Raw genomic sequence first — 14,716 nt, 5'->3', positions numbered from 1 at the left:
TTAGATACCAGTGAGGGTCCAAAGCAGGCAAGGAGGATTTATGGGACAAATCCACCCGCTGACGTCCAGCCACAGGGTCAGATCTGTTTAGCCCTGGAGGGCCGTAATGGCAAGGGTAGAAGTGGGGCCAAGGGGCCCCAGCACAACTATCGCCCATAGGTTCGGTGGGACCGACGCAGACAAACCTGAAGGGGAAGGAAGAGGAGACTCCAGATCCTACCCACCGCCCTGTTCACAAACCGCTCAAAGGCGCACAGGAGAAATGACCTTTAATGTCCGATGTGTTTCCAACCCCGCCCAAGTGCCATCATTCAGTAAAGTACAAGGAGGGGCTTGAGAGGTACTAAGTCACGAGACAAACACCGCCCCCGCTGCCTCCCGGGCGCACACTCGCTCTGCCCCCGCGCGGGCGGCCCCACACACGCACACATGCAGACCACACGGACACCGCACAGACACACGCACGTGTACCCACGATTAAATACTTGTACAGAGGGACTCGTTTGGATATGTACAGAGAGAGAGAGAGACGGAAATCCCGGCCGGCGTCGGGTCCTCCAGGCTCTCAGCATGCTCGGCCCAGCTCTCCGCGCTGTACCTGGCACCCATGCCCCTGCCAGAAAAGCAGCTGCCCCTCTCCCCGCCCCCCTCCCCCCGTTTCCCCCTCGGGCCCGCGTCTCCGGGCGCCGACGCCCCCTCCCCCCCTCCGCCCGCCCTCCCCCCACGATGTTTCCTCCCCCGGGGCCCTAAAACTGCCCGGGCGCCAGGGGCATGTTGGTTTTGAAGCCCGGCTGCCCGTTGGCCACGTCGGTCGCGGCCTCGCAGCCACCGTTGCTGGCGCCGCCGTCGTCCCCGGGGCTCTCGGGTTCGGACAGGAGCTTGAAGGTGAAGAGGGGGCCAGAGTCGTGGCGGCCGCGGCGGCCGGGGGGCTCGGGCGCGGGCAGGCTCAGGAGCGCGCCGGGCGCCTTCCACTCCGGGAAGGCGCACAGCTCGACGGACGGCGGCGCGCCGCGGCCCAGGTAGCCCGGACTCGGCGAGGCCGAGGGCAGGGTCCGCTGGCTGCCGCTCAGGCAGCTGCCGCTGTCGTCCAGCGAGTCCTTGCGCGACTGCGAGCGTTCCAGCGAGCCGCCGCGCGTCCAAGGCCGGTAGGTGTAGGCGCAGCCGCCCAGGCGACGGCGACGGCGGCGGCGGCGGCGACCGCGGCACTGGCACCCGAGGATGCGCACGAAGGCGCGCTTGAACTCCTTGCTGGAGCACGGGTAGATGATGGGGTTGAGGCAGCTGTTGAAGTAGCCCAGCCAGAACACCACTTTGAACACGGCGTCGGGGGGCTTCAGGGTGGAGAACAGGGAGCCTGCAGCGGGGAGGGGTGGGGTGGGCACAGGGGCAGAAAGACAGACAGCAGTTCGTGAGTAGTCAGGCCCTCCTCTCCCTGCGCTCCGCCTGAACGCCGCGAACGCGCGGCAGTCCCGCCGCCTCGTCTCTGCCCAGGCCACCTTCTCTGCCCCAAGCGCTCGCCTTTCCATCTCTAAGGGAGCGAATGCGACATTCCTTTTCAGGGCCAATCTCCATAACTTTCGCTTCTCCTCTAAAACCTTTCCTGGCTAGCTAACCAGCCCCTAGGTTTCCATTTCTCTGGACTTGCCAGGACAGCGTTTACCACTTTCGACGCCAGCGATAATCATCATCACCGGCATTGGCTTAGTTCTTAGTTGGGAAGCATTGTGCTAGGGGCTTAGCTATATTATTTTATTCTACAGAAAGGCCTGGACGCAGATGCCGATTTATTTCCATAGTAGATATGAGAGGTATTAAAGACCTAAATGTGAAAGGTAAAACTTTAAAGGCAGAAGAAGACAACGTTCTTCTCTGATCTAGGAACGATCTTTTTGATCTAGCAGTGAAAGAAAAATGACTCAACACCGCAAAAAGATATACTACGAGCAAAGACGGGAGAGGAGATTTCCAATTTTTAAGACAGTCAAGGGATCAATATTTAGAATATAAAAGATACTCCTGCAAATCAACAAGAAAAAGAGCATTCCCAGTAGAAACGTGGGCAAAGAAAATGAACAGGCAATTTACAAAACAGGAAACCTCAGGGCTAATGAACATAGGTCAAGATGCTCAAAATATTAGGGGTTCAAATAAATTAAAATGAAAACCACAAAGAGATACAACATATCTGTTCAGCCGGCAAAATCAGGAAGCTGGAGAGTGCTAAGTGTAGGCAGGGTTGTGGGGACAGGGGGAGCCTTCTGCATGGCTAGTGCGGGCATAGGCTGTGAGGCCCTACTCAAGACTCTGGCCCTACCTGATGTCGTTAATTATATATACAGACTTCTTCTTCTACTACTACTACTACTACTTTTTTTAAAGATTTTATCCATTTATTTGACAGAGATCACAAGTAGGCAGAGAGGCAGGCAGAGAGAGGGGGAAGCAGGCTCCCTGCTGAGCGGAGAGCCCAATGTGGGGCTCCATTCCAGGACCCTGAGATCATGACCTGAGCTACCCAGGTGCCCCTATATACAGACCTCTTGACCCAGCAGTTCTGGTCCAGGGCATAGATCTCAAAGAACTTTCACACAGGTCCATAAGGTGATATTCACAAGTATACTCAGAGCACTGTTGCTTATGGTGACAGAGAGTTGGACAGAACTTAGGTGTCCCTCATTGGGAATTATGGAAAAGTAGAGTAGTATAGATGCCTAGTACAGTGACTGTGTCCCACTTAGAGTCCTGGACAGCATGTCCATATAGCACTAGGGAAAGATCTTAAAAAATATCATTCTTTATGAACAAATAGGAAACAGAATGAAGATTTACAACATAATACTATTTAAGTAACACACCAAACAACCACACACATTTTACAAAAACACTTCAAATAACGTCAAACACAAAATAGTTGCCTAAGGGTGAAGGCAGAGGGAAATGGAAATAAAAGGAAATAAATCAATAAAATAAGAGAGAGGGCTTATAATGAGGTGCTATGATGGAGAAACATGATTAACTCACCCCTTGAATTTCAGAACCAAAAATATTTTATGGCAATATTTAATTAAAAGCAATTTCCATTTTAAATGCAAGGCAACTAGGATTGGAGAGGGTAAATGACTTGCCCCAGGACACTCAGTATGTTTGTAGTATAGCTGGGATTTAAACTAAATTCTGTTTGAATACAAAATATGTTTTTAAAATGCTATTTACAATACCCTTTGTGGAAAAATGAGAAAAATATTAAAAAAAGAAAAAAGAAAAAACACACAACCCTGCACTGCAAAGAAATCAAATTGGGGTGCATAGACCTTCAGATCTTTTTTTCTGTTATACATCTATCTTTAAGTGTTTTGATAAATGCAATTATACTTTACAGGACTTGCCTTCTTCCTCCCTCCCTCCCTCCCCCCTTCCTTCCTTCCTTCCTTTTTTTGTTATTACAAACCATGTTCCTGGGCTCCTGGTGCAGGGCTAAGCCAGGCAAGGGTTTAAACTTAGAACGAGGGCTCTCCAGGGTTGTCTGGGTGGCTCAGTGGGTTAAGCGTCTGACTGTTGATTTCAGCTCAGGTTGAGATCTCAGGATCCTGAGATCAAGCCCCATGTTGGGCCCCAGGCTCAGCACAGAGTCCGCTTGAGAGTCTCCTCTTCTCTCTCTACCCTGCCTGCTCTAAATAAACTCTTTAAAAAAAAAAAAAAAGAAAGAAAGAGGGTTATCCATACCTGGATGTACTGATTCTTTTTTTTTTTTTTTAAGTTTATTTAAGTAATCTCTACACCCAGTGTGGGGCTCAAACTCACAACCCCAAGAAGCATGTGCAGTACAGACTGAGCCTGCCACACAACCTGTTATGATGATTCTTTTCCCAACTCAGGGGGAAATGTGGGAGTGAGCTAGATTCTTGGTTTGGTTTAAAGGAGGCAGATGAGGGCGACACTTCATGGTCTGATTTGTGACAAGGCCGGCACCATCAGGTTTTCATCCCATGATCCCAGATACTCCTTTGGATTAAGATGCTGTATGGAAGGCATTGGCTGAAATGCACATTTGGCATGTGAACACCTAGTCCCCATGACCGGATAGGTTGTCTCTGTCCGTGGGGATGTTCTTGTTTCTGTTACTGAGACTTCTTCTGAGTCTGAAGGGCTTAGGTACTGGCCTTGACAAATGCAAACCTGGAGAATAAATTTTGGGACAAGTGGAGAGAAGGCGGAAGAGCTAGGAAACCTTGTGCATTACCTTGGAGGGTAAATGCTGATGAGTGTGTATACAGGCGGGCACACCACCCTAATGAGGACACTTAGGGTCCAGGACTGGGGATGCACAGACAGTCATGCAAAAGTGAGGAGACCAAGAGTAGGAGAACTCCCTGAAAACAAACTCATAGCTGTGCTTGCCATAGCTTGTAGAATCGAAGTGCTTAATGGGGACGCTCCTTAGGGACTGGCTCTTTTAAAGGATACACAAACAACAATAATACTAGCGGCTAATATTCTTCAGAACCACTGTTTATATTGTAGGTGTGCTCTGTACAAGTCTTGTGCTAAACCCTTTATACCATCAGCCCATTTAATTATCACAATAATCGTCTGATGAAAGTACTATCATCAGTCCCATTTTATGGATTGGGACACTAACATATAATAGTAGTAGCTATTTACATTTTATACACTCATTCGTTTGCTCATTCATTCATTCCACAAATACTGAGTTCCCGTCAAGTGCCAGGGATGAGGCCAAGCTATGGGGATACAGAAATGACTTGGGGTGTGGCCTCTGTCCCAGGGCAGCCCACTGACAAGTGGGGAGGCAGGTGTGTTAAAAGTTCATTGCAACGGAACAGACATGGCATCACGATAGCAGCATAAATGATACTCTGTCCCCCTACACCCATGTGGCATTTCTTTCTGGTTCTTCTTCATCACTACCATATTCAAAGCCCCTTATCAAGGACAAAGATGGCTGGATATTTGCCTTTATTTTCTTACAAAGTATTCTTCAAGTACTGTAGCTCTGAGAAATATTCAGCCAAAAGTAAAGGGAGGATGCTGACTTTTTTCATAGCATTTATTTATAGCCACATTGTGAGTTTGGGCTCCCCGAGCTACTTGTTCCTCTGAGAAGAAGGTCATTCTCTGCCTTCCATTCTTTGCCTGCCTTTGTCACTCTTCTGCCGATGCGGGCAATGCGATCCTGTGGCTTGAAGACAGGATACGGGATCACTCAAACCTAGTTTTGAATTCCTTTTTTTTTGTGTGTGTACTGGCTGTTTGATTTTAGAAAAGTCAATTGGCCCTCTCAGACTCCATTTTCGCATCCATAAATTGGGGATAGTATCTGTTCCATAGGGTTATTTTGAACACATAAAAATACCCACGTAAAGTACTTGACACAGGGATAATAAATCATAAATAGTGGCCATTTTCCAAAAATACTTTATATCCTGGCCCAGTCAGGAGCCTTCTCCAGGAACTCTGCTCTGATGAACCCGTCCCAGCTCATACTGACTTCTTTCTTCTGTATTCCTCAGAAGGTATTACAATCACATCTTATTCTGTTATTTTACTGTTTGCCTGTTCAAGTTGTAAAGCCATCCCAGGGCTGGCTGAGTCCCCGCTCACCACTCAGACTTGAAATTCCTTCTTGGCAAGAACTACCTCTTCATTTCTTTTCTTTCCCTCTCCAGATTTGTATATTCTTATTACAAAAATAACAGATGGAGGGTTGAGTAGAGGGAACGTAGAGGATTTTTAGGGCAGTGAAACTATTCTGCATGATGTTATGATGGTGGATACATTCGTCCAAGTCCACAGCACGCAGAACACCGATAGCCCTAATCTAAGCTACGGGCTTTGGGAGACAATGAGGGGTCAGCAGAGTTCATCCACTGTAACAAATGTATCACACTGGTATGGACTGGTGATGATGGCAGAGGCTGTGCATGTGTGGGGGCACTGGGCATATGGGAAATCTCAGTACCTTCCTGTCAATTTGGGTGTGACTATAAAACTGCTTTAAAAAATAGTCTATTAAAAAAAAAAAACAACAAAACTCACTTGGAACCCCTGGCCGGCTCAGTAGGTAGAGCATTTTGATTGTTGATCTCAGAGTTGTAAGTTTGAGCCCCACCTTGGGTGTAGAGATTACTTAAAATAAAATCTTAAAAAAAATACAGTAACCACCTCACTTACTTAAAATAAAAAGTGACATGTACTGATTTAAAAAAATTACATTACAAAAAAAATTCTATTACAAAAAAAATTCTATATAATATAAATTGAAAATTCTTCTCCATTCAGATAGAGGACCAGAATTCACAGTTTTATTTTTAACCTTTAAGATTTTTTTTTTTTTTTAAATGTGGTGATACATGTATTGCATGCCTACCCTGAGCAAACCCTTGGTGACTTCTGATAGGGAGTCTCTTTCCTTACTAGAATTGGACTCGTTAGGATAGCATCCAAGCTCTTTCACCAGCAGCCAAGTGACCTTGGGCAGGTTTCACAGTGTCCCTAAGCCTTAGTTTTCTCAGCAGTAAAATGGGGCTAATAATGATGGTACCATGCCTCTGGGTTATTTTGAGAATATAGAAGATAAAACATATAAGGTGCTTATTAGCACTCAGGGTACCAGGAGCCTGCCATCCAATCAACTTTGGATTAAGGCTAATTAACAAAATAATTCTTTTTTAAGAAAGATTGATTTATTTATTTTAGAGAGAGAGAGAGAGAGAAAGAGAAAGAGAGCATGAGCAGGAGGGGCAGAGGGAGAGGGAGAGAGAATCTGGTGGAGTCTGAGAGCAAACCTGGACTTCGGGCTCAATCTCATGACCCTGAGATCACGACCTGGGTCGTGAAACCAAGAGTCAGATGCTTAACTGACTGCTCCACCCAAGCACCCCCACCAAATAATTCTTATTCTTGTCAATCACTGATTGGGCTAGAAGTCTAATTACAGGAAATCTCCAGGTGGGTCCTATGTTTGGTAACTCGATGTATCATTCTGAGTAAGTTGCTTTCCCTTTCTGGGCCCCACTTTCCCTCCTTCAGTTGACCGATCTGATCCGGGTTCTCCCTAGCTTTAAACTTCAGTTTCCAGGAAGCCAGAGATAGAAGCCCTGCCCATCCTGGCTGGGATGCACCCTCTTCTCTAGACCCACCACAGAGGGGCAGTGTGTGTCAAGGCCTGGACCAGCGGCCTCTCGGATTCCAGGCATGTTTCTGCCCCTTCTCTCCATCCCTCCCCCCAGCTGCACAGAATCTCCTGGGCTGAGGGGTCTTGTTTGCTACAGTGGCTGGTCCGGATGTGGTCAAGAAGCCGTAGTTAATTAGGGAAGGTGCTGAGCCTTTTTGGTGTGAAAGAGGATCAGTGACAGGGATCTTTTCTCCTGGGCACCCAAACAGACCTCTGGGGGGCCCAAAAAGCCAAGAGGAGAGGGAAGCAAAAATCAACAGGAAATGCGGGTTCCCGGAAGCCAGCTCTCTCCACTTTAGGTCAGGGCTGCATCAGCCTTTTTGACACGGCCACCAGCTCACGGTGCTCGTCCTTGAGGCTGGCTCCACTTCTCTTGCTCATGAAATGCTGTGAGGCTCCTTGCCCTGTATCTTAGAATCCTGGCTTGACGGGGCTGGGACACCTTCCTTAACTGGAGCTCAGTGAGGTAAGGGTCTTGGAGGTCCCTCAGCTGGTGACTAGCAGAACGACTGCCAGAACATGTTCAAGTATCATTTGATTCAACAAACATGGATTGAAGACGGGATATGGGATCACTCAAACCTAGTAGTGTAGGTCAGTGGTTAAGGACCTGCTTAGATGTCATAGGTAGGAAGATCTGGGTTCAAGTGCAAACGCTGGCTTCCCAGCTGTGTGACCTTGGAGAAGCTACTTGTGCTCAGTGAGGCTCAGGTTCCTGAAGAATGGATACAGTGAAAGTTCTTTTCTGTGGGGAGGAGATGAAGTTAGGCTTGCTAAGTGCCAGACATGTCAAAAGCACCCAATAAGCACAGCTATTCTGACGGCTTCAAATGCAGCCACTGTTACTACTGCCCATGCTGCTGTTAAGGCAGCATTACTGCTGCAAAGATGAGGGATGTGGCAATAAGCACAGGATCTGTGTGCGAAGCGGGTGTGGGGACTCCCACCCTCCTGCTCTGGCCCACACAGGCCCAAGGAGGGGGCACCCCGTCGTTCTCAAACATGCTGAAATTGTTCACTTGTTTTACTGGGGAAAGACCCCGTCTCAAGTCTGGGGCTCCCTCAGCACCGGTAACTTCATGCTTTTCTTTAGATCAGCTCACTTTTGGTGTCTAAACTAAAAATTTTTTAGGAAGCTTTCTGGCACTATTTTTAAATCAGCACCACTTGTTATAAATAGAATGTCATAGTAGAGAAAAATAAGATGAAAAAAAAAATGATTTAGTATCTCTGGATTGTTCAGACAGTGGTGGGCCCGAGGCCCTCTCTTTTTTTTCCAAAAGTTGGATTAGCTGGGATTGCGGGGTATTAAGTACTTGCTAAACGAAGACAACTTCCACTTTGAGGAGCTCAAGGGATTGAAGGAAAAGTGAATAGGGAAAATTTTTCTCACGGGAGAACCCAGCCTAGGGCACGTGGTCGCTGCTGAGTAAATATTTGCTCAATGACGGACTGATGGACCGAGTATGTGATTCAGTTTCTTGTGCCATCTCTGTTATTTCGAGCTATCCTGCACACCGCCTCACATCCAGAGTGAATTTGAGCAGCAGTTTAGAGGCAGCCCCGGGAAACGCTGTGGCTCTACTCGGATGCCTCCTGGTGGCCTCCTACTGAGGCCTTTTAAGCAAATCCAGTGGGACAACTAGTCGTTGGAACACTTCTAGTGGGTGGGAAGTGTAGGAGGGGGACCTGGAGGTGGAGGGGGTATGGAGAGCCCAGCAAAAGGTGCCCCGAGCCTGCCTTCCCAGGCCACTTGGGTTTTGCCTGCCTGAGGGCAAGGGCGATTTAGAGGGATTGGGAAATGTAAGGCTCAAAAGCCAAGGCTGAGCAGGATCAGCTCAGGGAGAAGTATTTTTTGGCTGGATGTGGTCCCAGTGGGTCAGCCCTTAAAATGCCACTCAGCCAATCAGAGCAGTGAACACAAGGTCTCAACCCTCTGTGAGCCTCCAGTCTTCAAAAGCACGGGTTGCGTTGGTGGAATAGTAGCTACCATTTGACAAGCTCTTACTCTGTGCCAGTCACTGGGTAAATGCTTAACCTTTGTTTGCTTTCTTTCAACCTCCAGGGTTCCCTGCCAGCCCAGCCTGGCTGTGCCGGGAGCAGCACTAGGGGCGCCATTCGACTCGGTAGTCTACAGCACTTTTAGGTGACTTTGGCCAACCTGCATGTGTCCCCGGGAGGCCATGACCCTTGCACTCAGGGGAACAGAAGGTAAGTCCCTGCATGTCACAGAGCCAATGGGTGATGGAGTTAGAATTTGAACGCAGGCCGCCTTCAGTCACCACCAATATAGTACACGGAGAGACAAAATATGCATGTGGATGTGGAGATGTCAACAGTGTTTATCCTTGGGTGGTAGACTCATGGGTGAATTTTCCCTCTGTGTGCTTTTCAATGTTTTCCAAAATTTTCTCCACAAACATGAGTTACTTTTGTAATTGGGAAAAAATCTAATAAGTAAATAAGTAAACCAAAAGATACTGTGTTTACTGGGTCCTTGTTTTATATCAGCCAACTTTCCTAGACTGTATTTCATTTAATTCTCACAACAACCTATGAGCAAAGTGGGATTATCCCTACTTTACAGAAAAGAACTGGAGGTACAAGTGGAGGTGGTACTTGTCCAAGGTCTCCCACAGGTAACAGGAAGAAAGAGGTGTGAAATGAGATTTTTTGTTGTTAAGCCCAGGAGCCTCCTCTGTAGTTCCTGGGGTGGCCGTGGGCACCCTGTCCTTATCCCCTTCCTGCAGGGTAGAAAAGGGGAGCATTTTTTATTCTTATGTATTCCTACATCTATAGGCCTTTATTAAACTTCGGCTGGAGGAATGACCAACAGGTGGCCTTGGAGATGCCCCATCGGATTGGGACCTAATGCAACATGTACTGGTCTTCCAGAGACTGGGTGGCTAGTAACATCCCCCGAGGCACTGACATTCTGAGACTCTAGGATTATAAATTTGACTTATTTGCCAGCATCTGACAAACTGATGACCTCAGGGGAGCCAGTGGGCGATAAAACCATTCTGATCAGCTTGCAAATTGAGTGGAACTCCTTTTCAACATGGCTCTCCTTAGGAGCATTTAGCTACACCTACAGCCAAGCCAAGTCTCCCCAGCTAAAACAGTTTGGCACAATAAAAACTCACAAATTTGAAATAGTTGCTAATTCTTTCAGCACCAGTTTTATAAAGGAGGTTTCCTTGGATTTGAAAATTCCCTTTGAGGTTTTCCATTTTCATTTGCCACTTAACTCTGGAATGAGGTCATAAAGTTGTCCAACAAATACAATATCTTTGGGGCCAACAGACCCATGCTAAGTTTTCAAGCAAATGAGGTGAACAGGAATAGTGACCCAAGCCACTATTTACAATGACCTATGAACCAGTTATTAGATACTATGTTTAGACACATGTGCTCATGCAATCCTTCCCCAGCCTTGCTGTTACTGTTTCTTATTTTACAGATGAAGCAACTGAGGTTTAAGAGATGAACAAAGTCACATGTCTAGTAAGGATTAAAATCCACTCTGAAAATCCAACTCCGAAGTCAGGGTTCTCACTCATTACTTAAGAATGAGAAAAAGAAGCTTCTATTCAGTTCCTTAAGCACCAGACAATTCCTCCCTCAACTGGGAACAATCTCTCTCTTAGCCATTGTCAAGGCCCTTTATCTGAACCCAGAAATGCGGCATTTATCACTTTCTACTTTGAATTACAGCTGCTGAGGGCTATGCCTCATCTCTTCTGATTAGACTGTGAGCTTCTAGAAAAGAGAGTTCATGTCTGATTTTTCTCTTTCCCGAGGGCCTAGCACAATGCCTGACACGTGATAGGCACTCGGCCAACATGTGTTATAGGAATGATATTAGTAATATGAATAATGCAATGGAAATATCTTAGCCCCTGGCTACTCAAAGTGAGGTTCATGGATAAATAGCCCCCATGTCATCTAGGTGCATGTTAGAAATGCAGAACCTCAGTGATCCAGTGAATCAGGATCGTTTTTTTTTTCTTTTCTTTTCAGGATCAGTTTTTTAACCAAGTCTTGAAGTGAAAAGCACTGCTTTAGCTCATGTTACAATTTTATTTTTAAAACTGTTTTCCTGGGTATCTTGGGATTTATGCCTGAGCAGCGGCTGGGCTGAAAGCCACCTCGCCATGAGGTCGACACTCTTGCCCCAAACCCTCCAGCGGCTCCTATAGTTTATAGGATAAAGTTCAAACTGCTGAGACTGGAATTAAGGACCTTCTCAACTTGGCTGCAGTGTACTGAATCTTCACAACACGAGATGACTTTTCTGGCTCCTTTCCCTTTATTCATGCTGTCCACTGGTCTGAGATGCCTTTCGCTCTCCCCTCCTGCTCTCCATCCTTTTCACACCTGGCTCAGATTCCTTCTACACATGACCACAGCCCACACTCCATGGCTTCCTCAGATGTGCAGAAGCAAGAGGAGGGAATAAGCCATCCATGAAGTCCTGCTAAGATCCCGGTGACCCACGTATCTTACCTAATTTCACCCTCACAACAGACAGGAGGAGAGGGGGTTCTCTAATTCTCCATTCTCTGTGACAGATGTGGAAATTGAATCTCCAAGGGAATGGAACTCACTCCAAGGTCACACAGCCATTAAATGGCAAAGCTGGGATTCTGACCCAAATCTGTCTGGTCCAAAGCTGGGCATTGCCTCTGAACTCTTAGAACACCTCTGGGATGGGGGACGGCTAGAACTGTTTGCTTGTTATTTGTCATGGTGACTTTAAATCTATTGTATCTGGCCATTAAGATGGCCAGGATCTAGGAACCAAGAGTTTTATGTCACTCTACTCCAGTGGTTCTTAACCTGCTAATGCTGGTTATGCAGATAACTTAGCATGATCTAATTTGAGGGGTTCACAGGACCCACTGAGTCCCATCCATGGGTACCCAGGAGGTGTGCCATCACAAGATTAACAGTCTTTGCTATTCACTGCAGATTCCTATCATAACAATTGCTGGACTTTAGCTGAGAGTCTCTTTCCCTTATTTACAAGATCCTCAAGGCCAGGGTCTGTCTTACTTGTCTTGGTTCCTCTGGCACCTAACACTGTACTTGCCTTATAGTGAATGTGTAAAAACATTTGTTGAGCCTACAACCTCCTCTTCCTGGGCCTAGGACAGCTTTCGATTTGAAGGAGGTGCTGAGTAAATGATTGTTGAGTGATTCCTTTGTTTATGCCATCCTTTCTTTCTTTTCTTTCTTTCTTTAAGTGGTAACCACATGCCAACACCCAGTTCAGTTCCCACCTCCTTCCTGGAAACTTACCCAACTGCTGCAGGCCTCCTCTTTATTTCCCGCCAGAACAGAGTCTGCAGCACATAGATTAATATGGGATGCCAATCTTAAAGGATGAGCCCCTTATCTCCTTAGGCAGCGTCAAAGCTTTTTGAAGAGGGGTCTTTGTCCTACACTTTTAGCACAGCACTGGGTATGCAGTCAGTGCCATCAATCACCCACTGATTAACGGATTGGCACATTTCATCTCCCAGGAAGGAAGCTACTTCCTGGTGTAGGCCCAGAGTGGAGAACAGAGGGGACGGACTGGTTTCCACAGCACTGAAAGATGGTTCTGATACCATCATGAACACTGAACGTGTTCCATGCTTCCATGACCTCACTGGAAATAGCAGTTTCCCTGAAGAACTCTTTTAGAAACTGCATATCAGTGGGACCTGTGTGAAAGAAGCTGTAAAACTTTATAAAAGGGCATAAAAGGAGACATGTATAAATGGAGAGCTATAGCTTGCTTTAAGTACAGGAAGTCTCTAAGAGAACTTTAGTTCTCTCCAAGTTCATCTGTAAATTCTAGACAATCTCATTAAAATGCCAAGATGAGGGGCACCTGGGTGGCTCACTTGTTAAGCATCTGCCTTCAGCTCAGGTCATGATCCTAGGGTCCTGAGATTGGGCCCTGCATTGGGGGTCCCTGCCCTGTGGGAAGCCTGCTTCTCCCTCTCCCACTCACCCTGCTTGTGTTCCCTCTTTTGCTGTGTCTGTCTCTGTCAAATAAATAAAAACAAAACAACAAAACAAAACAAAACAAAAACACCAAGAGGTGGTTTTTTTTTGTTTGTTTGTTTATTTGTTTTGTTTTTTTGAGGCGGGGGAGAGTACTAAATGATCCAGATATAGAAGAATATGGAATGTGGAAGAATAACCATGAAAAAAATAGCCAGGTCAATTGAAATAAATAAGGAATGGTGATATTGGGAAGATGGGTAAACCTACTCCCACAGATATTAAAACGTATCATAAAATCACAGGAAGTAAAAAATACCAGAGGTGCCTGTGTGGCTCAGTCAGTTCAGTGTCTGGCTTTGGCTGAGGTCATGATCCCAGGGTCCTGGGATCGAATCCGAATCCATCCAGCTCTCTGCTCAGTGGGGCGTCAGCTTCTAGCTTTCCCTCTGCCCCTCCCTCTGCTCATGCTCTCTCTCTCTCAAATAAAATCTTTAAAAAAATTACCAGAGCAGGAAGTGAAAGAAAAGGCAGATAAATCAATGAAATTATATAGTTTAGAAAGAGAGCCAAATATCTATGAGAATTTTATATGCCATTTCAGTGTTTATGGGAAAGAAGGGATGATTCTCTAGACAGTTTTGGGACACCAGGCTGGCTAGTTAGGAACAATTAAAACTGGATCCCGACTTTATTTATTTATTAAAAAAAAAAAGATTTTATTTATTTATTTGACAGAGAGAGAGAGCACAAGTAGGCAGAGAGACAGGCAGAGAGAGAGGGGGAAGCAGGCTCCCTGCCGAGCAGAGAGCCTGACTGTGGGGCTCAATCCCAGGACCCCGAGATCATGACCTGAGCTGAAGGCAGAGGTTCAACCCCCTGAGCCACCCAGGTGCCCCCCGACTTTATTTCTTAATTAAAATAAACCCAGAAGCATCCAAGATTTTAAGTGTAAGAATTATTAAAATATTAAAAGGTGTAAGTGAATATTTTTATAATTTTGAAATAGGAAAGAACTTTTTAAGCATGACAAAAGTTGTAAAGAACTTTACATGACAAAAGCATGTAAAGAAGAACATTGATGAGTTTGCTTAGACATTTCAATAAGGTTACAAACTTTGAGGGCGCCTGGGTGGCTCAGTGAGTTAAGCCTCTGCCTTCGGCTCAGGTCATGATCTCAGGGTCCTGGGATCGAGTCCTGCATTGGGCTCTCTGCTCAGCAGGGAGCCTGCTTCCTCCTCTCTCTCTCTGCCTGCCTCTCTGCCTACTTGTGATCTCTCTCTGTCAAATAAATAAATAAAATCTTTAAAAAAAAAAAAAAAGGTTACAAACTTTGAAAACAAAGTTAAAGGAAGAATTGAGAGAAATATTTGTAATTGAAGCAGTAGTTAAAGGAGTAATATTTCCAAAACACAAAGCTCTCTTTCAAATTAATCTCAGAAAAAATAACTCCATAGAAAACAAAGCAAATCACTATGGGTATGCAAATAACAAAAATTAGTACAACAGACAGCAAGTAAATTT

The 14,716-nt window shown here is 46.1% G+C and overlaps 1 protein-coding gene across 1 annotated transcript in view; it reads right to left on the bottom strand.

Annotated features, from left to right (window-relative positions):
• Positions 1–727: 727 nt before the first annotated feature.
• The window catches only part of ADRA1B (adrenoceptor alpha 1B), a 48,955-nt gene continuing 34,966 nt past the window's right edge, over positions 728–14,716 (bottom strand). The window contains exon 2 of the mRNA XM_059417275.1: positions 728–1,354. Within this exon, the coding sequence (XP_059273258.1) occupies positions 747–1,354 (608 nt within the window). The 3' untranslated portion in view covers positions 728–746. The remainder of the gene's footprint in view (positions 1,355–14,716) is intronic.

Source organism: Mustela nigripes, chromosome 12, assembly GCF_022355385.1.
Source record: "Mustela nigripes isolate SB6536 chromosome 12, MUSNIG.SB6536, whole genome shotgun sequence".
In the NCBI taxonomy this organism is placed as follows: domain Eukaryota; kingdom Metazoa; phylum Chordata; class Mammalia; order Carnivora; family Mustelidae; genus Mustela; species Mustela nigripes.
The sequence above is the reverse complement of the archived record's forward strand: the minus strand, read 5'-3'. Positions and strand labels throughout refer to the sequence as shown.